Source organism: Falco cherrug, chromosome 3 (genome assembly GCF_023634085.1).
Source record: "Falco cherrug isolate bFalChe1 chromosome 3, bFalChe1.pri, whole genome shotgun sequence".
Taxonomy (NCBI): domain Eukaryota; kingdom Metazoa; phylum Chordata; class Aves; order Falconiformes; family Falconidae; genus Falco; species Falco cherrug.
The window spans coordinates 15096558-15123738 of record NC_073699.1 but is presented as its reverse complement, the minus strand read 5'-3'; the positions used below and the strand labels follow the sequence as shown (position 1 = coordinate 15123738).

General features: G+C 42.0%; 1 protein-coding gene across 5 annotated transcripts; it reads left to right on the top strand.

Annotated features, from left to right (window-relative positions):
- The first annotated feature begins 1181 nt into the window (after positions 1–1181).
- MAPK15 (mitogen-activated protein kinase 15) lies at positions 1182–26338 on the top strand. Of its 5 annotated transcripts, none has more exons than XM_055705290.1 (14): positions 1182–1557; positions 4697–4795; positions 5245–5274; positions 7925–8015; positions 8566–8696; positions 8854–9017; positions 9940–10079; positions 11353–11410; positions 16282–16419; positions 16672–16777; positions 19756–20053; positions 20517–20668; positions 24341–24568; positions 26128–26338. In XM_055705290.1, exons 1-13 carry the CDS (start codon positions 1378–1380, stop codon positions 24545–24547), a joined length of 1794 nt encoding a protein of 597 aa, XP_055561265.1. In that variant the 5' UTR covers positions 1182–1377; the 3' UTR covers positions 24548–24568; positions 26128–26338. The 5 variants fall into 5 exon arrangements, with proteins under 5 accessions (XP_055561265.1, XP_055561264.1, XP_055561263.1 ...); XM_055705289.1 differs by having other exon boundaries at positions 24341–24573; XM_055705288.1 differs by lacking the exon at positions 26128–26338 and adding an exon at positions 25745–26019 and having other exon boundaries at positions 1183–1557.
- The last annotated feature ends 843 nt before the right edge of the window (positions 26339–27181 follow it).

The window sequence follows — 27181 nt, the reverse complement described above, 5'->3', positions numbered from 1 at the left end:
AATGCAATTTAAATTCCATCACAAATTTCAATTTCAGAACAGTCTGGCTCTGCCCATCCCCCCACACACCCCCCAGCTCTGCCTGATATTTAAATACATCAGTAAGAACCCCTGAGCCTTCTTCAGGCTAAACACCGGGAGCCTCTTCCTGTACCCAAGCCTTAATCATCTTTGTGGCCCTTTGCTGGACACAATCCTCTATGTCTGTGTCTGTCTTATACTGGGGAGCCCAGAACCACACAAGATGCTCTAGGTATGGTCTCTCAGTGCTGAGTAAAAGGGAAGGATTGCCTCCCCAAATGAGCTGGCAAGGCTCTTCCTAGTGCAGCCCAGGATGCTCTTTGCCACCTTTGGTGTAAAAGCACATTTGCTGGCTCATGGTCAACCTGGTGTCCACCAAGATCTCCAGGTCCTTTCCTGCCAAGCTGTCTTCTAGCCAGATAGGTGCCAGCCTGTACTGTTGCATGAGACTCTTCCTCCCCAAGTGCAGGACTTGGCATTTTCCAGCAATGAAGTTCACAAGGTTCCTGCTGACCCACCTCTCTAGCTTGACAGGGTCCCTCTGATTAGTGGCATGGCCATCTGCTCTGTCAGCTGCTCCTCCCTGTTTTCTATCACCTGCAGACTTGCTGCGGCAGCACTCCAGCCCCCCATCCAGCAGATTAGTGAAGAAGCTACACAGCACTGGGGCACCTGTATTGACCTGACCACTAGGTACACCTAGTGTACCTGCTAGGGCACACCACTAGCAACTGACCTCCAGCTGGACGTAATGTCACTGATGACAAATCCTCGGTTCCAGCAGTTCAGCAAGTTTTCAGTCTGTGTAACTGTGGCTGAACTAGTCTACATTTAGCTTGTCAACAAAGGCTATTTAGGGAATCAGTTTCTGCCAGAGCATGCTGCTAGCAAGGAAAGATTTGCATTGCAGGTCTTGGAAATAACGGGGTTTAGATTAAAAAAAAATAAAAGTAGGAATTTGTTATTTATTTTTTTTTACAGTGCACTGGAAGGACACCAGGTGCTGAGAGCAATGCCCGACATCCCCCCCTGACACTAGTTTATCAGATGAAGCCACAGGGTTGCGCTGCGCTGGAGAAGCTTTGCGCTTTGCCTGCGCCACTGCCCGGCCGCCCCCTGAGGGAGCCGTCCAGCGGCGCTGCGGGGCTCCCCCGGCACCCACCGGCTCAGCCAGCCCAGGCCGAGCCCACGGCGGCACCTCCGGCCACACAGCAGGGCGCCAGGGCGGGGGAAGGAAGGAAAGAAAGGAGGCGGCAGCGGCCTGCCCTCGCCTCAGGCACCGCGCCTCGCCTCAGGCGCCGCGCCCGCCGCCGCCGCCTCCCGCCGCGGGGGGCGCGAGCTCGGGCCGCTGGGCGCATGCGCCTGGCGGCGCCTTGTTTCCATAGCAGCGGGAGTGCGTCCGTGCCGAGCCGAGCCCCGCCGAGCCCGCCCGCCCTCCCGCCCTCCCGGCGCCTCGGCTCGTCCGCCATGAGTGAGCCGGAGGTGGAGGCTCTCGTCTCTCGGAAGTACGAGATCAAGAAGCGGTTGGGCAAGGGGGTGAGTGTGCCGGGGGCCTGGGGGGCGCGGGGGGACTGGGCGGGGGGGTCCCGCCTTTCCCTGCGGCCTCCTGCCGCAGGCCTGAGCCGCGCTTAGTGCTGGAGGCCCGGACGTTTATACAGCTGAAGAAAAACTGGGCTTTGAGATATTTATTGTGACTCATAGAGAAAAAAAATCATAAATCGTAGCTTGATAACTTTTCTGTGACTTCTTATAGTCGTTACACAACTAAACTTCAGAGGAAGTGTTATGTGGTAGCGTGTGAAACTGAAAATACCCTTAAATTCCCCATCAGGCTTCCCCCCCCCCCCCCCGTAACTTACGGCCACACAAAGCACTGAACTACTGAACTTGCCTGTACACCTGGTTTCCAGTAAAATGAATCTGAGTCTCAAATTATATTCTGTTTGTGCCAGCCAAATTCTTTTGCCTTTGCCGTAACCCCATTGCTTCAAGGATTTATGCAGCATAAAATATTTTTTTTCCGCATAAATTTCATATTTTTGTATGTGAACCAACGTTAATACCTAAGATCTTTATTCTCAGGCAGCCTCCAAACCTTTCCTGTTTATCTGCTTTTCTGTTCTGGCAGCCCTTTGCAGTTGTTTAGTTGTGTTGATACTGGAAGTTAAATATCTCGTGTACAAGGGGGCACTTCAGAGGAGCTTATTTTCTTCATTATCCTCCAAGACAATGCTTTCATTTTCTCCTTTTAAATTCACATTGATCTTTCTTACTGCTGTAATTCATTCTAAGTTTGCCTCTGACTGGAGGTTTTGTGGATAACTGGCTAGCTGAAAAAGGTCACATAGACATAGTCCAGCTGGCTGGACAAAAATGCACATCGCTCTCAGCTTATCTGAAGTAAAGCAAAAATACACTATCGTTGGCTGTTCTTGTTACACAATAACAGGAAGATTGCGGTGGGAAAAGAATGTTGCAGGTGGGAACAGATAACTACAGAAGAGAAACTAGGGGCGGGCTTGATATTTAGGCAACTAACCAATAATGAGCTTAACTTTTGTAATATGTATGAGCTAATTATAACAAGGCATAAAAGGTGACTGTAAGGCACAATAAACGAAGTCTGCTGATCACTCATATTGAGTGACTGTGTCTTCCCTCCGTCGCGACAAGGTTTGATGCCATCTTGTTATTAGTTATCACCTTTCTCCCTTCGCCAATGGAATATATTACATCTTTTAACATGCTAGGTTCTTTGAACAGAATGACATTATTCTTTCATCTGAAATGTCAGATTATTTGAGAGATCCATTTGAAGACTGTTCACAAACATAACTACATACATTCACATCTTTAAAGGACTTTAGTGGTTTCAGGTCCGTCATCACTGACATTATCAAAACTACTAGTCAAGCTCTTGACTTAAGTGCTTCCAGTCTCCTAAATACCTGTGTTTCCTGCCTCTTTTATGAGAAAGTTCTGTATGTATTGTGTTTGCACACACCTAGTGTACTTACCAGAGCACTAAAAAGGCTGTTGGAGTCCCTGAAACAGATGAGGATTGCCCAGAATATAAAGCAGAGAAGTGCAGCAGCAAGGGAAATACACTGTTCCTGTACAGTTTGGGGTTTTTTTGTTGGTTTTGGTTTTGTTGTTGTTGTTGTTTTGTTTTTTAACTAAAATCTGTGTTGTCTACTAAGGGAACAGGAGGTTTAACCTGAGTTTTCCCTATTCTGGATGACTCTGTGATACTTTGCAAAAGGTGATTACTTGGTCTCCCTTGTGATACAGAACCAGTTTTCTTATTTTTAGGTCACAGATTTGAATTTTAACTTTCCACATTCTAGGAGATGCCTTACATCTGCACAGTGGGGTCATTCCTCATTCAGAAATGCCCAGTTAATATTTAAACACTTGTAGAAAGTGAAGCAGCTGTAATATGAGATATTGAGTGATTTTCATGCTTAAATACTCAGATAGCAACATTGAGGCAGACTTCCCAAGAATATGTGTGATCCCGGAGTATGGGTTCAGGTCCTTTGCTGTGCATCAGGAATTACAAACAGTTGGCATATAAGTATCTCAGATAAGTGCTATAATACTACTACACTGTTGGCAATTGGGATGGCTCTTTCTTTCCAAGTAACAAGTGACAGGATGAGGGGAACCAGCCTGAAGTTATGCAAGGTGAGGTTTGGATTGGATACTATGAAAAATTCCTTCACCAAAAGGGTTTTCAAGCACTGGAACAGGCTGCCCAGGGAAGTGGTTGAGTCACAGTCCCAGGAGGCATTTAAAAGACGTGTAGATGTGGTGCCTGGGGACATGATTTAGTGGTGGGCTTGGCAGTGCCAGGTTAACAGTTGGACATGATGATCTTAAAGGTCTTTTCCAACCTAAATGATTCCACAATAGTGTCACTACAGGCCTTGGTAAAAAGTGCCTCTCCATCTTTCTTGTAAACTCCTTTGAGTATTGAAAGGCCACAATGAGGCCTCCTCAGAGACTTCTCTTCTTCAGGCTAAACGCCAACTCTCTCAGCCTTTCTTTGCAGAAGTGTTTCAGCCCTCAGGCCATTTTCTTGTCCCTCTCTAACTGATCCATGTCTTGTGCTGGAGACCCCCGAGCTGGACACAGTGCTCCAGGTGGGGTCTCCAGACCAGAGCAGAGGGGGAGATTCACTTGCTTTTAAAGGCTGACTAAGCTTCTTTTGTTACAGCCCAGGATATGCTTCGCTTTCTGGGCTGCAAGTGCAGACTGCTGGCTCATATCCAGTTTTTCATTAACCAGTACCTCGAAGTCCTTCTCCACAGGGCTGCTCTCAATCCATTCCTCCCCCAGTCTGTATTGATACTGGGGATTGCCCCGACCCAAGCGCAGGGCCTTGCACTTGACCCTGCTGAACTTCGTGAGTGTGTACATCTACTATTGGCTGCTTTGGTGGCCAGGATGCTTGACCTTGTGGACCTTTGGTTGGAGTAAGTACAGATGTTCTTAGTCCTTGACTCAACCAAGTATTGCCCATTGGCCTAATGTCTCTTTCTTCTGCGTAGCTGGTGATTACCTCTTCTTTCAGTCTCTGTTGAGCACGTTCTTCTTCCACCTTCCACACCAAAGGTCTAAACTGTGCTTAAGGTGTCATAGTACACTGTTCATCTGTCCTTTTTCTCCATAGGCTTATGGCATTGTATGGAAAGCAATCAATCGCAAGACAGGAGAAATAGTTGCTGTTAAAAAAATTTTTGATGCTTTCAGGAACAGAACGGATGCTCAGGTGAGAAATCATTGTTCTAACATGTCCTGAAAAATGTGGTGGGAGTTCATAGATATTTTCAGGATTTATATCTCGAAAGGTGTTAGTTATTTGACAATTATGCATATAATAATACAGTCCACAGCTGTATTAGGATAAAAGGGAGAAATAAATATCAAGCTTTGTATATTATGGCATCTACAAAATACTGTTTGATGTCCCTGAAGAAAAAGTGCCTTCATAGGCATTCACTATTTGATTCTCCCTTATGTTATGGTATAGTGTCTAAGCACAGAGAGCATACTTGTGACTCTCTGGTGAGCAACTGGGTTTTTTCTAGCATGTCTACTATATAAGGGTTTGCTTCGCTTTAGAGATTAGAATGAATTTAACCTACTCGTGGGAAGTCCATAGTCTGTTCTGTCATTCTGTTGAGGTGTTAATAAACTTTTTTTTTTGTTTATTTCTAGAGAACATTTCGAGAGGTTATGTTCCTGAAGGTAATGTCCATTTCCCCCCCTCCTATCTGACTTTTAATTATCTCAGATGTTGTACACCTATTTTCTTCCCACTGTTTTTCAAAATGCAATGATCAGTGTTGACAACTCTATTCATTTCTGCACCATCTTGGCAAACGGTCTTTCCATGACCAGATAAAAACACCTGAATGAAATGGAAAGTTGGTCTTACTTTTTTTGAGATAAACCCTGTTCTTTCACCATTTTTAGCAGTATGTCTGTTCTAGGATCACCATATTGACTTGCACTTTCTGTTACTTCTTACTTCCTTGTGGGTAGAAAGTGTTTTTCTTAAATTTTAAATGCCATAATCCAGAGGTGGGGCTGGGGTGTGGAAGAGATTTGCATGCCAAAATTTTTTTCCTTAATCATGTGAGAAGCAACTTGACCACTTGAAATAATTAAAGCAAAACTAATATGGAAGTTACGTATGGAATTCCTTAAGGCTGGTCTTATTTTGATATAATTGACCACACACTATGCCTAATTACGTTATCAACGGCAGTGGCATTAACATTATCTGTCCGTTCCTCCACAGACTTATTGTGTAGAAACACCAGTGTTTCTGAATGGTGATAATGTTATAACTATGATTTTTCTAAGGACACAAGCCAGGCTGGACTCATAGGAAGATGTATTTCCTAAGACTGTCAAGTATAAGCAGGAAAGAGATGAGTTTTTTTACTTTTTAATTATTCTTTCAGCCTGAAGCAGAAGCTGAAAACTGAAAAGCTAAAAAGATATGAGAGCAATTCCTTAGAAGTTAGTTATCTGTAAGTTAGATCATCTCTGAAAGTATAGCACATCTGGAGTAGATGGGTGGAGAAGGAGTTGGGAGAAGAAGGATATTTCTGCTGAAGGAAAGGACTAGTAATTTTGGGAGAGGGAGATTAATGTGCTATTATGCCCTTACTTTCATGTCTTTTGGTGACCAATAGATTTAAGAATTGTCATTTTCCCCTCCTATTTTTGAAGGTATCTTACAGCTTTTTCTTGAGGTTCAAGACTGAGAGATCAGAAAGGGAAAGAAATAAGAAATACTCTTTCATTGATTGGTAACCAGGTGCTTTCTGTGCACGTTACTTCCTGTGTGTAATGATTGCTTAGTTTAATCTGTATGTTTATCATATGAGAATTTGATGGACTGGATGAAGTTTATTGTAATTGAGAAGTGTTGATGTTGAATCTAGGCATTTTGGTGATTCTCTTCTGGGTGATATATAATATGCTGGTTGTCAAGCTGCTTGCAGGTTTTATGTTTATTGTTTAGTATAGTTGTAGGCCTATTTGGTGCATTTTGGGCCACATTTTAGAATGTCATTTTTGGTGATCAGTGAGAGCATTGTTCTTTAAGCAAAACTAAGTAAGACTGGCTCTGACCACATTTTTTTCAAAGTGGGTTGTTTTTTTAGTATGGATTGAAACTTTTTCTTAACTTTCCGTTAAGTTGAGTGATTTAACTTAACGTTCCGGGGCAAGACAGTGTGAGACAATGGGGTTTTCCTGCAGTGCGAAGTAAGTTCTTAAACAGCTCAAGTTACATGGTCAAGATTGATCTGCATCTCTAGAAAAATAGCCCTTTTGGGTATAAAAACTTTCTTTAGATTATTTGGATAGGTATTTTGAATATTGTCCTTAGAATAAGTGCAAGGGTATTTGATGGCCTGGTTGTATATTACTGCTTTGTAAGTATATTTTCATGGGTTGCTGCAGGTGAGTGTGTTGGTTTGTGGATTTTTCTAGATGTAATACGTTATAACCAATTTATGTTTTGGCCTCAGAGTCCAGGAAGATGGTGCTATTTGTAAGAATGTGCTGGAGATAGCTTAATATTATGATATTTTAGACTGTTCATAACTGAATTTGTGACAGAAATAGATAAAAGGTCTGTATGGCTGGTTCCAATAACAAAAAATTCATTTATGTATTTTAGATATAAGTGTAGTTTTATGGTGCAGCTATTTGTACTTTTATACCCAGGGTAGTTCATGAAAATGTTGGCATACTGTGAAGTGTTCAGTGTCTCTAGGTGCATAGAAGTGTTACCTATAGGAAAAAAAAGTTGTTAAGACTGAGGATGAAGTAAATGATCTTGACGGCATTGTAAGTCTCCAAATGTGAGGACAGAATTCACCTGCGGTTTAAGATATCTATTTTTAGGTACTGTTTGTATGCTGACTGCCTGATTTCCCATTACAGTCAGTTCAATCAATGCAGCCTGTAGAGTGTTTCAGCCTGCTCTCAAATAGATACTTTTTGGTTGGGTGGGTTTTTGAATTATGAATATTGATGGCAACTTTGTTCTGTTTTCACTGCCATAATGATTTTTTGTGTTCATTAGGAAATAGAAGGTGCATAAAGCTGAGTGGATTTTATTCACAAACGCTATAGAGGGATTTTTAGAACTAGTACTTTGGACAACAGAGTTGTTCGTTGATTGGGTTTTTTTTTAGGTTAACTGCCTGGTTTCATACTGTGGAGCAAGCTTAAATCCTTTGTTTTTAATTTATTTCAGTTGAAGCATAATGAAGGAAATAGCATGTTAATGATTGTTCTAGGCAATAATACAAATGAAATTATAATTCACAGGCAAGACACTTGATTTTGACAGTTGGGTCCCTTACCTCTGCAGGAATTTGGAGAACATCCAAATGTTATCAAGCTGCTTGATGTTATCCGAGCTCAGAATGATAAGGACATCTACCTCATCTTTGAGTCAATGGGTGAGACTTAGCATTGCATCAGCCATTTAAATACAGCCTCTCCTATGAGTTATCTTTGTTCCTTACTTTGATAGTAGTGTGTGATGATTCACATGACTATTCATATAAGTAGACCTATAAGTAGGAGCAGTACAGGCTGTTTTGTATATATATGTCAGTTGTAACTAGATGGATATAGCAGTGAGGCTTTAAAGGGACTAATAATTATATGAGAACTGGCTGGTTGAGATGAAGGAAAGACAGCAGTGAGCAACAAATTAGCAGGCTTATAGAGACAGAAGAGTTACATATGGAAGGAACTGTGCAATTTTGTTATAACAAAAGTATGCAATAGTAGAAAAGTTACTGTAGCATGAGCTGCAAGTCAAACCCATAATACAGAGAGATTGCACTACTATTAGTAATGACAGTGTTAACTTCTGTTGAAGATGCACTTGAAAGATTACAGTTTGGACAATGGTCTAGTCTGGCCTTGCTTTGAAGAACTTATATTCACAACTTGGTAATCTTTTACTGATGTTAGATATATTACTGATGTAATATATTACAGAGACAGATTTACATGCTGTGATTATGAAGGGGAATTTGCTGAAAGATATCCACAAGTGTTACATTCTCTACCAACTCCTGAAGGCAACTAAATTCATCCACTCAGGAAATGTTATTCACAGAGATCAGAAGGTATATTTCAGTCATAGTATTTATCCTTCACTCAAGTTTTCTGTTAAACACTAAATGGAAAAGTATGAAAAGAATGAGACTAGTAAAAGAACCTTGATAATAATCTTCTGCCATTCAGAGAGTAAAAAGCTTATTAATTTTCCTTTGTTCAATTCAGCCTTCAAATATCTTACTGGATGCAGACTGCTTTGTTAAACTTTGTGATTTTGGGCTGGCCCGTTCTTTATGTCAGATGAATGAGGACCAAGGCAATCCTGCTCTAACGGAATATGTGGCAACACGCTGGTACCGAGCCCCTGAGATCTTACTTTCCTCTCGGAGGTAACTGCTTAATGCGAGCGAAGGGATGGGATTTCAAATTTTTTTGGCACTGGGAAAATATATTGTCTAAAAGTCTTAAATATTTTCATTTTAGATGTCACCAGATGCAATGTCGTGTCAGCAGTCCATTCTGTCAATATGGATTTAAACTTAAGTTCTGCAACATAAAAATCTCTCATGACATGTACATTTCCTTCCTGTTTTTTTAGATTGTCCATTTACATACATTATCAGCTCACCTGTTTGTCATCCATTCTCCCACTAGACTTGCTTTTTCTCCCCTTAAATCTGCGTTTTTACAAAATTTGGTTGAGTATTTCAGTCCTCTTTTACAAATTTAATGAGAGTTCTTTGATAGACCTTCAGAAAATATGCTGTAATCAGATGTTAAATCAGCTGCCTGTTAGTCAGGATTAGTCCTTTTTTTGACTTAAATATACAAAATCTTATTGATTGGAAAAGAAAATAAATACAGGATGGGTTAGTATCCAAAATTTGAAATGCGGCTGTTTTGCAAACTGTCATTTACCTATTGTTTGACATTTACTTTAGTAATAGTAACTACTTTCTAGATAGATTATGCCCTGAAAAGTCAGTTGTTTCCAAACAGCAACTCCTATCCTCACTGTTGGTCATGTGAAAAGTATCTATTACCTTCTCCTGGCATTTACCTTTAATATATTTCCTTTTATGGTTTCCTAGAGTGTATTTTAGTAGGATAAATCTCCTTTCTGTTTTATGCTCGCAAGCTTCATGATTCCTGAATCTCATTCACTTTATAGTTAAAACCTGTGAGCATACATATTCAAGGAGTCATCAAGCTTGTTTTTCTAGCAAAATAAGGTAATGTAGATGATGTGAATACCAGGTACAGAAAAATATTTGCTTGATTTAGTCCTAACTGTTCTATTCTTATTTGTAGTTACACTAAAGGTGTAGACATGTGGAGCATTGGCTGTATTCTGGGAGAGATGCTACTTGGAAAACCTCTTTTTCCAGGAACATCAACAATGAATCAAATAGAGCAGATCTTGAGGGTCATTCCTGCCCCATCCCCAGAAGGTAAGACTCTTTTATGGGGAAAGTTATTTAGAGAAAAGATTAAAAGGGTGAAGGAAAGCAGCCCAGCTGGATCAGGGAAGAAGTTATCTCTTGCAAGTTGTTCCAGCATCTTTCCAAGGAAATTAAAGACTTAACTGTGAAATGTTAGTGTTAGAGGAAAATAAGCCCATACTTCATTAGATGAGAAACAAGAACCAGGCCTTCAAAACATTTATGAGATTTCTAAGAGGATAACAGTTTAAAACAGAGTATCATACTTCAGTGGGACTTGTGTAGTAAAGGTAGATTGGACTTTTTGGTCTGGAAATCTAAACACGGAAGCAAAAGACCAAGTAAATATGTGTTAAATCTAAAAGGGATGATGATGATGATTACGATTGTCTTCTATGAGATCCAGTCTAACAGCCCATACACTTTATAAACTTCTCCAGTAAGTTGATACGTTCTAACTGAGCTAGCAGTTTTTTAGAAAAATAACTGCCTTCAGTTTAAGGACATCACAGTTTTGGAGAATTTCGTCCAAGCTTAAAGTTATTTATAGTTTTTATTAGAGATTTGGTTGCAGTGAATGAAATATGAGTGGAAATGCGTGTGTGTGAAAACACCAAAACAGAAGTTAGAAGAATAACCAGCACTAATAACAAAAAAAATGCTATTCCATTCTCAGCAATACAATTGAGGAATGTGTTGGTAACGTCATCGTGAGAAGGTCTGCATTCTAAGAGCACAGGACAAATGAGTCATTAACAGAAGGTCCTGTGTCCTTACCGCAGGAAAATGGCTGCAAGGTTGCAGCTTATAGCAGACACAATTTCTATTTCTTTTAGCCAAACAAGTGAAAACAGGCACTTGTTCAACAGTTATTGCAAACACGGAAAACCAAGCTATGAGCAGCAGCTTTGCCTAGGATTTATGGGGACCAAAGAAGCAAGATTCTGAAGAAAAAAAAAAAAAAAAAAAAAGAAATATCCCTTATTCTCTGTGTCCCACACAAGTGATCCTGGCTAGATCATTTGGCCTCACATAGCTTGGTGCTTCTGCATATGTGGGTATGAGTGCAAGTTTATGAAATCTATAATAGAATGAACAGGAATTGAGAAAATCAGCTTAGAAAATTTGCAAGTAAATATTCCATCCCCCTTCTGTAAGTCCTCTCATTGAGTGTTATTAGGATAATTTCCAATATTACTATCAAATATTTGCTTTCCTTCATAAACTGTGTACCTCTGGTATTTGTAATTTTGGCATTAACAGTCTCCTTTCATTATTGCAGATATTATGGCTATACAGTCAGATTACAGGGCCTCAGTTATTAACTGCATGAGTTCCCGGTAAGCCTTCTATGTTTGATGTGTCTCAGAAGTCAACAATCTACCGTATGATGTTGGCAAAAAGTTCCCCTGAAGTCACCTTCCAGTGTTCACCAGTGGAAATGATGTCTGCTCTTTGCGGATTCACCTCCCTCTAGGGAAGGGATGTAAAGTTTTTTTAAAAAAATAATGATGGAGGGTTATGAGAATTTCAATGACATAATCTGGGAATAACAAAATGGGCCTACATTCCAAGCTATTGTCATGTGTGCTTTGTCAAAATTAGAATATTTTCCTATCCTGAGTCATTTGGGTATCTGATGTCATCAGTTCACACATGGAAAGCCTGAACCTGTTTAGGCTGACAGCTTCATTCCAGCTGCTTAATGACTTTCACTGATTTTTTTTCCTTTAATTTTCTTTTTCCTTGTCTCTCTCATACTTCTTTCACATCCTCCAGTTATGTACACAGACTATCCCATTATTCTGCATTTATTACATACCTAATTAGTAAACGTTAGTAAACTTAATGCTCTTACACTATCCTATGGCCATAAGAAGTTACTTACCAGTCTCTAAGTATTCTCTACTCTTATCTGTCATGACATCAGTGGGCATCCTTCTCACTGGGGAGTCGGCAGTACGCATAGCCCAGCAATGTGTGGGACTAGTTCTCTGAACACTTACTGATACGTTTTATAGGTTTAGGTTACAGTGCCTCAAACCATGAGCTGTAGCAAGTCTGTTGATGTTCACGTGAACAGCATATGTGTGTTCATGCTGACTTCCTCATCTGGCATCCTGGAGCATTATTCCCTTTCATTCAGGGATGCCAGGATTCCTTTATCAATCTGTGCCACGCAGTTGAGCAACTGAGACCCGTTTGTCCCTGCTGATTCAGCTGTTAGCATGATGTGTTTGACCTTGTCAGGGGGAAGTGGATGGCCACAGTAGCCTATAGGAATTTCCCTTGATGCAACTTACAAATGTTGCTTCTTGTCCTTTTGTTGTGCACCGGTAGTGGGATTGATTGCAATGGAGTTAATTTCTTTCATAGCAGTTCATATGCTGCTATGTTTTATATTTGTGACCAAAACAGCACTGATAACACAGCAGCATTTCAGCTGCTGCTTAACAATGCTTGCAGAGCCCCCACAGCAAGTAGGCTAAGGGTTGGCCAAAGACTGGGAGGGGACCCAGCTGGGACAGCTGACCCTTCAGACCATATTCCATACAATAGAATGCCATGCTCAGCAATAAAATGGGGGGGGGGGAGGGGGAGGAATTTCTCTGAGGTAGCTGTTGGTCAGGCACTGGCTGAGTATCGGTCTGCTGGTGGGGACTGCTTTTGCACAACCTGGTTGTTTGTTTTTTTCCCCTTTTTCCCCCCCTTCCCCTTACTGAATTGTCTTTATCTTGACTTACGAGCTTTTCTTGCTTTTGCCCTTCCGATTTTCTCCCCATCCTGCTGAGGAGGAGAGACTGAGTAACTGGATGGGGTCTTAAGCTGTCAGCTGGGGTCACCCACCAGAGTCCTTTTTGGCACCCAAGATGGGGCCACAGGGGTTTGACATCACAGTGGATTTGACTGGAGTGTGCTAGACTGGAATTTGTAGCAGTTACACCTGTTTAGCTGTTGCTGATCATAATATTGATGTATTCTCAGCACGGGCTTATTTGTTCCTTTACCTGCTCCATGGCATGCTTCCTGTCTTGCTGTACATCAGATTTGAGGGCTTGTTAATGACTGCTTTCAGCTTTTGCACTTTGCTGTGGTGTTTAGCACTTTTTTTGTGTTTTGCCTGGGAGAGTTATGGTAAAAGCACTGCCCTTGAGCCTCTGCTGGTATTTAGGCCCTGCACTGGTTCTGTCCCAGTACTTTGGGAACCATCTTGTGGATACAATTAACAATTGCTCCTCTTCTCATCCGAGAGCCAATTGGTAGAGGAAGTAAAGAATTGCACCTTCCCCTTCTTCTTTCCTGGGATAGATATTTTTTTTTCCTGCCTTGTTAACAATAGCTCTTCAGTTTCTTGAATGTCCTTGGGTAACTAGAATGCTCTTATTGGTATATGTCAAGAATCTGATTTTGACTTTTCCTAAGGATAATTGACTATTTGTGAATGCCACACAGGGATATGCCCTGAGGTAGTCAGGTTATGTGTCACAGGTTGCATAGGAGAATTTGGGCAGGTACCTAGAGCAATTTTCATGTCCAGTGGTGTAGGACTTCACACCCAAACAAGTTTGGCATCCTGCTGAAGTGACAGAACACTTGAAGAAAGGATGCCCTGTGTCAAAGAGACAACAACTTCTCACACCATGCTGGGGCCTGGCCTACACCTGCCTTAGTGGGGTGAAAGGGTCTCTGGATCTGAGGACATAAAAATGGGCAGTGTGGCTAAGTCAGAGACCCAATCCTCCACGATAAGAGTTGCTCCTAAACAATAGAAGAGGAAGTGACTTAGTAAGGGAGGAAGAAGCTTGTAAGAGGGAGCAAGAGGAAGAATGAGAAGAGGCAGCTGGTTCTGCAGCAGAGCACTCACAAGAACAGGAGGGGGAAGAGACAGAAATCATGAATGAGTGCAGAAACTACCCAGTCCCTATCCCTGAATGGGCTGCAAGATATGCAGAAAAATTACAGCTGTCACACAGGTGAGGAGATTTATCACCTGGTTGCTCTGATGCTAGGATACTGGAGCCAGTGTTGAGTCAGGAATTGGAGCAGCAGCTGGGATGTCTGGGGAACTGATAAAGGGATCAGAAGAGCAGCAACAATCTGCAGCTTCTGGAGGTGACTTCTGTTGAGTGTGGAGGTGAGGTATCCCCTCAAGGAGGACCTTGTAAACTACTGAAGCAAGTGGACCACTGTTGAGGGAGATACCCAGCATTAAGGAATTGGTGGTGGAGGTGGTCTACAGCAACCTGGGCAATAATCAGGGCTCCATAGATCCGGGTGAAGCCCAGTGCACATGGTCAAAAGTTTGTACAGAGCACACCAACATTGTAGATCAGCACCCTGACAATACTCGTACAGACATTGAGGAACCAGCTGTAGACAGACTGGTTGGCTAGCTCTGGCAATACAAAGAGAATCTTTCTACCTCCCCAACCCTATGGTGTTGCAGCTATAGAAAAACTGTCCCCAAAGTTCTAGTAAATTCAGAGAGAGTATGTTTTCCTCCTCACCCATACCGGTTAGTGTCTTAGTTATCAGGAGTGCCACACGGAGTCAGCCTTTCTCTGTTCAAAGGAAAGAGAACCGTGCATGCCACCTTGTGGTTCTGTATGCATGACCATGGGGAGGACTTGAGGAAGTGGGATAGTGCATCGATCTTGGACTAGAAACTTGTATATGTGAATTGCAAGGAAAAACAGCAGCCAAAAAGGGTGCATTCAGGAAGGTGCCTGCTCCAGTTGCTGTTGGGCAATTTCCCAGACACAGTGGAAGGACTGATACTACTTCTGATCCTGGTTTGCAGTTACACGAGTTGGGTAATGAACGCTCTGACTAGGAGTAGAGGGGCCATGCCTCCAGCCAAGCAGAGCAAAGGCATAACTGGGTTTATTGGACCGTATGGATTCAATAGTCTGGCACATTGGACCCACAGGAGTATAAGGCTCTGCTGGATACCAGTGCACAGGGACCCTAATGCCATCAGGATACAAGGGGACAGAACCCACCTGGATTTCTGGAGCAACAGGATGGTCTCAACTGTTACCTGTGTTGGAGGCTGAAGTGACTCTAACAAGCACTAAGTGGCAAAAGCATCCTGTTGTGACTGATTCGGAGGCTCTGTGCATCCTTGGCATGGACTACATCAGGAGAGGCTACTTTAGGGACCCAAAAGGGTGCCAGTGGGCTTTTGGTGTAGGTGCCATGGATACAGAGAGGATTAAACAGCTGTCTAGCTTGCCCAGCCTATTTAGTGAATCCTTCTGTTGTAGGCTGCTGCATGTCAAAGAGCAGCAGCATGGGCAGGGAGGAGTGAGCAAGCAAGTAGGTGGGGGCTTAGTGGCCAGCTGGGGACAACCACCACAGCATCTCTGAGAAGAGCTCTCTCATTTCTATAACCCTTCTCTGAGTAGTGAAAGACAGCAATTGGAACTCTCCATTAATTCCTGGCTGAAATGTGATGGTCAAGTGGCTAAGTTTCTGATAGATGGCTCAAGCTAGGTAAAAGAGCAAGTGAAATCTTAGCCTTCAAAACTGAGAAGATTTTTTTCTGAACCACTCAGTCCAAATTCTATGTTCAGTGATGGATCATTTTTCAAACTAAAAGAATGTTGTCATAGAGTAACAAAATTATTTGAAATATCAATAAGTATCATGTTTTAAAATTGATTTTTCAAATGTATCAGATGTTCTTGTGTTTGTTATGTTAATAATTATCTTTAGGATTTCAAAATGCAAAACCAGATTTTTAAACTTCCTCTTCTCATTGCGAATTATATAGAATTTTTGTGGTCTAAGGGCTGGATTCATGGGGTCTTTAACAGTTCAACTGCAGCATCCAAGTTAGGAGTCTGGGCTTCCTGCATTGTCAAAAGAACAAAAGAATGACTTGTTGTCCAGAGGACTTGTTATTCCCCTGTTTCTGATACTGTCTGATATCTCACATTTTCCACTGAAAGAAGAGAAAGAAAGACTAGACTTGCAAGTTAGGCATTTCACAGAAGTTTCTAACACTAGGGAGGAGGTACTCAAACCTAATCAAAGGGGTAAAAGACTTTACCATACTCACAGGCCTATACTTCGGTGTTCCAGGATTATGATGTACTATTTGTGAGTGAACTCTGGAGTCAGGTGTCACCTTGATGAGATCCACAGAACTGTAATTCATGCCTTCACTGTGAATTGGGTGCTTATGTCATCATTTTCTGACTTCTAGGCAGCGAGTAACATTTGAGGAGATCTTACCATCCTCCACTCCATTGCCTGCCTTGGATCTTCTGAAGAAACTTTTAGTATTTAACCCTGATAAACGACTCACAGCAGAGGAGGCTCTGCAGCATCCTTATGTGAAAAGGTGAGAGTAATGCCAATGTGCAGTTTACCCTGATGACTTCTGAGATGACAGACCTGCTCTTGGCACAAGTTTTCTTTGTATGCATGGTAAGGAAAAGAAAAAAAAAAAGACAAAAATGATTCTTCATTTTCTCTAACCCTTTTTACACTAGAGGTTACACTAGATGATTTAACAATCCTTTTTAAGATTATATTGATCTGTTGTGCTGGTTTTAGTCTTAATGAATTACATTATGTGTTATCATCTTCTTAGGTTTCACTGTCCTGCCAGGGAGCCCTCTCTGGACTACGACGTGATTCTTCCTTTAGGTGATGATATCCAGCTGTCTGTGGGAGAATATCGAAATAAGTTATATGAGGTAATTTCTCTTGTTTTCCACAGTCCTAATCCTCCAAGTAACCTGCCATTCTTGCACACACTTCATGAATTCAGTCATTTTATTCTGTTTACATTCCCCTGGTCTTTCCATACATGCTTACAGTTAAATCTTGGTGCTTCTTATCAGTCAGCTTCATACTGTCATCATTTTTGAGAGATCTTTAAGTCTAGATTTCTGCTGGGAGAAGTCTGTAAAGCCTGATGTCTGAGAGACTGTGTTATTATTATGTTATTTTTATGAGGATATATTTTATTAGGATATTATTACGTTAATATATTATGTTGGATCCAACAGTGCAAGAGAGGTGAGGCTGCTGCCACTTTGTGTCCCCAGATCCAGCCAGTAGCAAGGCTGAAGATGCATTCTCAGTAGGCACACACACTGCATTTATACATGGCTGGCCACAGGGATCACAAACGGGCACTCAGAGCACTCACACATAGACATCACCATCAGCCTCATTCTGCTCCCTTCTCTGTCTGAGCAAGGTGGAATTCAACTCGTGAGGATATATACACACACACACATTAAAGGTGGATCCCTGCAGCAGCTGGTCTCAGGCACTCCATCTGCTCAGTAGCTGGTCCCTGGATCCCAGTCTCCTGAGTTGCTGGCACTTGGATATACAAGCCCCCAAGGCTGCAACCCTACTCCAGTTGCTGGTACAGGCCATGCACACAAACAGCTGGCCAGGACTTTCCAAGTCCCTTAGCTGACCTCTGTTCCCCCTGCCCCCAGGTGCTCTCACCCCTGGGGATGTGCAGGTGCTGTCACACCCTTAGAGACCTGCTCACCCCCTTGCTCCCAGGCTACTTGATCTATTCACCCATTAGTCTGACTTGATGTTTGCTAGCAATCACATGCTCACTTGCACACCTGCACTCTCTTCAGTTGCTGGCACCCGACACATGGGCCTGATCTGACACAGACCTGTGATCTGACTCCAGCTGCTGGCACTCACATCTGCATACACACACGCACAGACGGAAGAGACAGCCTCCCTTCCAGGAAGGAGGAAGGATTTTAGTAAGAAGGTAGGGCAAACTGCATTGATCAGGCGCGTGGCATGGCCAGACAAGCTTATTGACCAGCCAGCTATTTACACAGGACTGGCCATTTTTATACCTCTTGCCCCCTGCTTCCTGCACTTGTTCTTCCTCAAACCACCTAAACTCCTCTTTTCCTCTTTTGGCTCCCACCTTAAACATTCCATAAGTCCTGTGTGATCCCAAATGGCTTTCCCCTGCATCTCATAATGTGTCTAACCCCTAGACAGCAACCTCCACACCTCCATCTCTTGCCACTCCCCCATCCCCTGCTACCCTTAATCCCAAAGGTGATCCAGAGAAATCCTGATGACTTGTGATGAGTTTCGGGTCTGGACAATGGGGCTGATGGCTTTGCTGGGACAGCCCTGGCAGGGGCCTAGGCAAGGTGTTGAGTAGCACTTGATTTGGGTTCCTGTCTGTGGTAGTGCATCCCTGTGCTCCTTTCAGCCTGTTGCAGATGGGCCTTTGATGAGCTGATGGCTTCCATGAAAAGGGGTCAGGGAGTAGCTCAGCAGCATATTATTTGGGCTCCCCATCCTGCCATTGTTTTTCTGAGCTCCATTGTGAGCGTGCAGACAAGCTGTTATCGCATAACCTAATGCTGAGGTTTTTTGCTGGAACATAAGTACCATTGAATGCTGCACCACATACACGGAACTATCAGATTTCAGAATAATTAATGAACAGAGGAGGAAGAGCAAGTGAAAGATCAATGTAGCTGATGTACTAAGAATAAAGGACAGTGATGTCTTAGGAGCCATATTTTGAATGCATTGACATGGGGGAAATAGTATTTGAAAAATCAGGAAATGATGCAATAATCAAGCAAACAGAAAAAAGACCTCTGCAAAATGTTCAGTTGTATGGGGAAAAGGAAAGATACTCCTTTTGATACCATTTGGTATATGTGGTAAGATCAAAAGGAAAATAAAAAGCTGTACTTTCCTTGTAGGCAGTGGGACTGAGTGCACCCTCAGCAAATTTGCAGATGATGCCAGGCTGAGTGGTACGGTTGACATGCCTGAGGGGCAGGATGCCATTTAGAGGGACCTGGGCAAGCTTGAGAAGTGGGCCCATGTGAACCTCATGAGGTTCAATAAGGCCAAGTGCAAGGTCCTGCACCTGGATAAGGACAGTGCCCAGTATTAACACAGGCGGGGGGATGAAGGGATTGAGAGCAACCCTGTGGAGGAGGACTTGGGGGTGCTGATGGATGCAAAATTGGATATGAGCTGGCAATGTGTGCTCACAGCCCAGGAAGCCAAGCATATCCTGGGCTGCATCGAAAGAAGCGTGGCCAGTCTTTAGGGGGAGAGGATTCTCCCCCTCTCTCTCCTCCTTGTTTCTTAGCCTTGTACCTAGAATATCTGTGACCAATCTATTGGCATTTAGAATACCTTTACTACCTGCGCTTAGTATTCACTTTACTAGTTCATCTGCTCATGGCTCCTAACGCTCTTACCACCTTGGCAAGGATTCTGTTGCTAGATAATAGCAGTAGAGGTAGGTGAGAAGTAATTGCGAACTAACCAAAATGAATGTTGCTCTGACTCTTAAAAAATCAGCTTTGCAAAGTTCTAGAAAGGAATGGTAAGAAACAACATAGTTTTAACGTTTTGGGTATATAGATTCTGTCTTTTCCAAGGCTAATGTCCATTTTATTTATTGGTGTTCTGCCGCAGGGTATATCCTATTCCAATCCTTTTTCTTAATGCTTCAGCCTATTCTTTCTCTCCACTGAGAATAGCATTTCTATCGTCTTTCCAACCCTGTATTAATTTTAAAATTATACTTGTTACTTTTCCTGCTAAGTAAATTGCAGTTGTTTGTAAGTCTTTGGTTTTATGTTTTGTTCCTCTGCTCTACTATGTAGCTGAGTTAAGTCTAACCAACTTTTGCTTTTTGTAGGTGATCCTTGGAAAGAAATTAAATAGTCATCCAAAGGAGCAAGTGCAGAGAGAAAACATTCAACTAAGTCAGTCTGAATCCAGGCCACTTCCAGATTCCAGTTCTGTGACTTTACCTACCAGGAAAGGCCAGAGACAACCAACTCTGCCTCTTCTAAAAACTTCGTATGTGCATGCTGGAACTACAAGTAGTGTCCAGCCAGAAGTATCCAGCCGGAGTGAAGACTTAGGAAGAGCTTTATGTCAGAGATCAAAGATCAGTGTGATATACAATCCCATAACACACACTGTTGTTCAAAGTAGGTACTACCCTTCTACAGTGGGATGTAATCCACCATGAGGCATTATTATAGGGAAGAAAAAAGAAAAGAGATTGAGTGGGGAAAAAAATTGGGAGTATCTACATGGCAAAATGAGAATGTGAAAGTGTGGGAGGAAAATGACAGAAGAACAAAACACTGTTGAATGAGTTTGGGGTGTATGACATTCTCTTTGGCTCTTTCCTGCCTCAGTATTGACTCTGTGTTCCTTTCGGTTTTCTCTTTCCTTCTCTACTGCTGTTACCTTTTCCCATTCCCTTTTGAACTCTGGGGTTTTTTTGCCTACTACATTCTGATTTTATTCTGAGTATTTTTGTTGTGTTTGTGAGATGAGGTGAGATGGCAGGGGCTAACTCAGTTTTTATGTTCTGTCCTTGCCTCAGTTAGTGTGTTCTGTGTCCTCATGATCTTCCTACTTTCTCTCATGGTTTTTCTTCTGCAGATAATGCAAATTCTGGTGCTGTGATCAGGAACTGTTCTGCACCACCTTTTCAACAGGCCAGAATCTCCAACAATAGGAAACTTGAGAGACGAATCACGTGGGCAAATGCGAATGCTTGGCTACCTCCTACAAGTGTACAGAACCTGTATAATGTGAGTAGTAATGCTACCAAAAAAGCCAAACCCATCCTAACTTTTGATAGACCAAAATGATATAGACACAGAATATCTTGATTTGCAACTTTGTGAAGACACCTAAATGAGAGGCAAGACATATTGCTCTGTGAGTGAGCAGATTAATTTTTTGTCAGTTAAAATTACTCATGACAAAGATATACACTGCATTTCTGTTGCTTGTATGTGGTGTCAGTCAAATGGTACCAGTTTGACAACCAACTCTGCCTCTTCTAAAAACTTCGTATGTGCATGCTGGAACTACAAGTAGTGTCCAGCCAGAAGTATCCAGCCGGAGTGAAGACTTAGGAAGAGCTTTATGTCAGAGATCAAAGATCAGTGTGATATACAATCCCATAACACACACTGTTGTTCAAAGTAGGTACTACCCTTCTACAGTGGGATGTAATCCACCATGAGGCATTATTATAGGGAAGAAAAAAGAAAAGAGATTGAGTGGGGAAAAAACTGGGAGTTTTTTAAACTTGAGTGGGGAGTTTGATAAGGCAGTTGGGCTTGTATGGAATATGTTTCTTTTACTAGAGAGCTGAAGCGTGTGCTCACTGTAGAGTTTCTGCTAGTAGGGAAGTAACTAGACATAATTTGCCTCTAATATGGGGGAGATTCACATAGATACTTGCAGTCTTCAGTGTTGCAATACCTACATTTCAGGTGTTTAGTCTACTAATGAAGTTTATGACCCTGAGTTTAGTGCCGTGCATGAGGCAGAGCGTTGAGAGGAAGACCACTTATAGTAATCACCAGGAAATGCCAAGGGCACAGATGTGGCTTAAACATGACATCTCCGACATATGTAATACTGATCTTCAGCTAGCCTGGGTTAATAAACACTAACTTTCTCCTGCAGTTTTAAGTTTAGCCCCAGTCTTTCAAAAACCTATCACCTGTGACTTGAGCAGCAAGAGTATTTTGGTGCCTATACGTTTATGCAGAAGTTCTGTGAATGACTGTTGAATTTAAGTATGGGAATTAGCTACTTCAGAGAACATGAAGGAACACAGCCCTTTTGTAAATCTAGGTCTCTGCCTCATTAGCAGTAAATTTGTTTTTCACAAAGATGAATTGTAATGGATCATATACGTCAGCTAACTGTAATAAAAAAGAAAAGTAAAAATATCTCTGCAGATCTTCTGCCTCTGCTTATTTTTCCCATCTTGAGTTTTTAATGCAATGTCTTTTGAGATGTGCTGAGATATATGACTTTTTTTCCACTGCCCTTTTTCTAGAGGAAAGGCTAATTTTGGACTCCATTCTACTTTCAATTTTATCACTTCAGACAAGTGAGGATTTCAACACCATTTCAGACTTACCAAATTGTTAAGATTGTCAGCAGCACTGAAAATGCCCTTTGACTTTTAGAATCACAGATCAGTTGCTTTTACATTATCTTCAATGATGGCTTGTCCTGTCCAAAGTGTGGAGGTAGCAAATTCTTTTTTTAGCCAAATTGAGACTGTTGGATATTCCAGGCTTTGGAGAATTTGCACTACCTCTGTAGTCAACGTAATGGATTGCTGTTGTTGAACACTGAAAAGTTTCAGTCCTGTCCTCTCTGCTCCTCCCTCTTCCTTGTTCTTGGCCACATTTCCTTGTAAAAGTTCTTATCTTCATTGGGTTCTTAAATGACCTCCTTGCCCCTGCTTCTTTATTTTTCCTGAACTAGTTGTCTGCTGACTAGCTCAAGGAGAGTCAAGCCAACACAAAGTGATCAGGGGAAGAATATGGGAGGAGGCACCATAGATTACCTTTTTTGTGACACTGAAGATTGACTTGTTTGTTGTGGGACTTTCTCACATCCCCACAAAAGAATACTTTAGTGTCTATGTGCTGGAGCTCCAAACCATTCAAAATATATGCTGAGTGCAGTTGTGTGAAGGGACTTGTGACAGACACCACTATCTAAGATGAGTTGGGTGGGATCAATATCACATTTACCTTAAAGGAAATTATTTGTTTGAACACAGCTCTGAATGATCTGAACCATTTCAAGCTAGAAACAAGCTGCAGACACTTAAAAGTCAAGCTTGTTCCTACTGGATCTCTTTTTAACTGTTGTGATTGATACGAAAATACGTATGAGTAACTGCTAAAAGGAGACATAATTGCCAGTAGCTTCCAAGTGTGTCCACATGCACACTTAGAACCCGTCTGTCAGCCCCTTTGCTTTGGAATCCTATTGAAACTGTTTTGAGAGTGAGAGGAACCATTTATTCTAGAAGTGTGGAGCAAGTGTGGAACCATTTATTCCACAATATGAGATTGTGGAGATTGCTGCATGTGCAGATGTACATACAAACAATGCATTTTGAAGATTCTTTGGGTAACTGTGACCAACTTTCTGTTACTGGAAGAGCATAATAGGGAGATCACCCTACACATGCCCTGTGCTTTATATTTGTTCCCTGAGAAGCTAATCCTGATTAGTGTCAGAGACAGGATATTGTGGTAGAAGGTCATTAGCATTGGATGCTTCCATTGCTGGTGGCAGTGGTGCAGCTGAGGGGAACTGGGGTTGTTTAGTCTGGAGAAAAGTAGGCTCTGGGGGACCTTATTGCTCTCTATAATTACCTGAAAGTAGGTTGTAGACAGGTGGGGGTAGCTCTGTTCTCCCAGATAACAAGCGATAGGACAAGAGGAAATGGTCTCGAGTTGCACCAGAGGAGGTTTAGATTGGATATTAGGAAAAATTTCTTCACTGAAAGGGTGGTCAAGCATTGGAACAGTCTGCCTAGGGAAGAGGTGGAATCACCATTCCTGGAGGTGTTTAAAAAATGTGTAGATGTGGTACTGAGGGACATAGTTTAGTGGTGGACTTGGCAGTCATGGGTCAATGGTTGGACTTTATCTTACAGTCTAAAAAAGACTATGATTGTGGCTTATCTTAAGTGAATGTTGACTTTTCCATCTTCCTTATTCAGCTTCAGCAGGAGCTGAAAATTTCTGATGTTCCAGTTTGCTCTGCGTTCATTTTCAATATCCTATCAGGCTCATGAAACATTTTTTCTCAGCTATTTGACCAGGAAAGACTCCTATAATGGCTGGGGTGACAGCAGCCAGTGCCACAATAGTGGGTGGAAACTCTTGCCTTTCAGTTAACTATAGAGGTTCACAAAGTGTAAGCTGCAGTGAAATAGCTCTCCTTGTGAACTGCAGATTCAAATGTATTATATTATTAACCCACCACAGGAGCTGATAAACACTGTATCCATATGCAGCTTCCAAGTCACAATGTCTTGAAGTAATTTCATTGACAGAAGCCAGGAGTATATATTGGGGAATTACGATGATGATCTGTCTTTTGTACATATATTTAAAACATTCACAGCTGTTGAAAACAAAATACTAGTCAAACAGGCCTTTAGACTTGTGTTCTAGCGCAGGATTACTTTGTTGTATCTTGCTCCAGTGCCACTAGTTCATTCCTGATACACTCATTCTTAAGCCCTTCTCCCTCACGTCGTTCTCACCATCCTATTCTTGATCTTACAGAACAGTCTGTTTTGTTTATTATTCATATGGCGTTAATGATCTGTCCTACTCTGCACCTGAAGGAAAATTTGTATTCCTTATTTGGATTTTAGAAAGCTGAGTACAGGTTACTAACTATCTTGGCTGGCCTTTCTTGCACAGAATCCAAGAAATACTCAGTTTCAGAGCAAAGATGTTCATCCCCTTCTGAAGCCCAGTAAAAAGATGTTCCAGATTACTGCAAACGTGGGAGCTGCTGGTGATCCGAAAGCATTCATGGGCAGTTACTCCCAGGCCTATGGAACCATATGTAAATCTGCGCTGCAGAGCCTTCCGATATCAAAGTCCTCCCAACAATACCAGCAGTGAACATGGAAGCATTCTAACCAGGTGAGGTACGTGATCTCATCAGTCCCCTAACTAAACCAGTGAGAGCAAAATATAACAGGCATTTGACAGTTAGTCCAGCTGAAGAGAAACGCTTTATTTATTGCATGGAACAATGTACTACTTTCCTCTGGACAAACCAAACGGAAAAAGAATCTTACCCCTTTGCCTTTGTCTTACCAGACAGGGCACAGCACTATTTGCTCCCATACCATGAGAACAAAGAATACTGTCAGTTAATGATCCTTGTTTGAATTATTGCAAAAAATTACAGAAAATTGCAGTATTCTGATACTTGAATATTTAGACTTATTCAGATACATTCAGGGCCTATGTGAACCTCAACTGAGGTTCAACAAGGCCAAGTGCAAGGTCCTGCACCTGGGTCAGGGCAACCCCCAGTATCAGTACAGGTTGGGGGATGAAGGGCTTGAGAGCAGCCCTGGGGAGAAGGACTTGGGGTGCTGGTGGATGCAGAATTGGATGTGAGCTGGCAATGTGCACTCGCAGCCCAGAAAACCCAAGCATATCCTGGGCTACATCAAAAGAAGCGTGGCCAGCCTTTAGAGGGAGGGGATTCTCCCCTCTGCTCTGCTCTGGGGAGGCCTCACCTGGAGCACTGCATTCAGCTCTGGGGTCCCCTGCACAAGACAGACATGGATTGGTTAGTGCAGGTCCAGAGGAGGGACACAAAAATGGCTCAAGGCCTGGAACACATCTCTTATAAAGAAAGGCTGAGAGGCTTGGGGTTGTTCAGCCTGGGAACAGGAGCTGGAGAAGGTTCCAGGGAGACTGTATTGCAGCCTTTCAGTACTTAAAAGGGGGCTTATAAGAAGGGCAGAGAGACTTTCACCAAGGCCTGTAGTGACAGTAAAAGGGTCAGCGGTTTTAAACTAAAAGAGGGTAGGTTTAGACTGGACATAAGGAAGAATTTTTTTACGATGATGGTGGTGATACACCAGGTTGTCCAGAGCAGCTGTGGATGCCCCATCATGGGAGGTGTTAAAGGCCAGGCTGGACAGGGCTTTGAGCGACCTCATCTAGTGAAAGATGTCCCTCAAGGCAGGGTGATTGGACTTAGGTGACCTTTGAAGGTCCCTTCCAACCCATTCTATGGTTCTTCAGCAGTTTCAGGTGCACTGCCTAAATGTAGATTTACCTTTCTTTTTTTTTATGTAGATTTACCTTTATTTTTTGAGTGGAACAGGTAACCAGCTGTTCTCTGAAGACCAAGAAGACTGAACTCTTCACAGATAATCTTAAAGCACTTCATTTTGGTTTCCACTAATTTCTATGGCCCTTCTAGGGTAAATGAACATAATCAACAGTGGCTTATTTTCATTAATATCAAGTAGAAAAGCATTTTAAATATAGGTGGGATCTGCTGTAATATTTAATAGCTTACCTACCCTGTAATATTGTAAATATTGTAATAATAAATACTTTATATTCCACTACAGAAAATCTTTGTCTTTCAATCAATGTTTTCTGTGTGTGAAAGGGAAAAATAAGGGGTATTTTGTTCAGGGAATAATAGTAATATATTTTTTTTTTGCTTTCAGAAAGCAATGTTCCAAGAGATACTACTCCTGAAACATAAAGATGTTATCAGGCAACAGTGGGACTATAGTAAACTTCAAAACCATATTCCTGTTTTAATGCTGATTTTTCATACGTTGTCCTCATTAACTTGAAGTTCTTGTAAGAAGGTTCTGTCCCTGAAATTTTAACTTCACCTATGATAAATGGTTGTTATTCCTGAATGTTGGGACTACAGTTACAGAGAGGACTGAGACACTAAATTCCAACATGTGAGTACCACTGCCATTGATAGAACATCCATTTTATCTTATAGTGCCTAAACACCAAAGGCTAGTCCAGTTAAAAAAATATACATTCACTTCTGGTACCAGGTGTAGGCACTTAAGTCTGGTAATACTAGCGAGCTGGGAACGCAGCTCACAAGGGAAGGCCTGGTTTATTCTGATATATTCATAACCTAGGCATTTCCTCTCTCAGGTACAGGCAGACACAGGAAATGGCAATGACAGGGGGAACGTGTGTAAGCAGTGCTCTGTGCAGCACGTTGGCTCTTGCGAGTCTAAGGTGCCAGTTCTCACGCACGGAAAAGGGAGCCTACTGCTTAATTTGGGGTTGTGACTTCCACTGAAAGCCTAGCACCTAGCAATAGACAATACAACGCGACACCCAAGATCCTCTGAGAACCCAGTCTCAGACAGATAGGTGATAGGCTGTAACACTAACTTTTTACTCCTAAAATGGCTTTTGTTATTAGCAAGTGAATTAGTTATTCTGCAGTATTTATGTACACCTATAATATCTGGTAATCCACGGATCATTGAAAGAGATGAGTTATTCTGGTTCTGGTCAGGAACATACGTCTACACTGAACACAGCAAGATAAAATTCTAAAAATCTAAACAAATACAGCAAAATTCTAAAATGTTAATGTAATCTGAGACTACAGAAATAGTTACATTTCTAACTGATCTGTTACAGAACGACGCTGGAGCAAGTAGGTTTGGGAAAGGCTGGGGAGGTATGGAATGACATGAGTAAAAATTTCACAAAACAGGACTAGTGTTTATATAATAG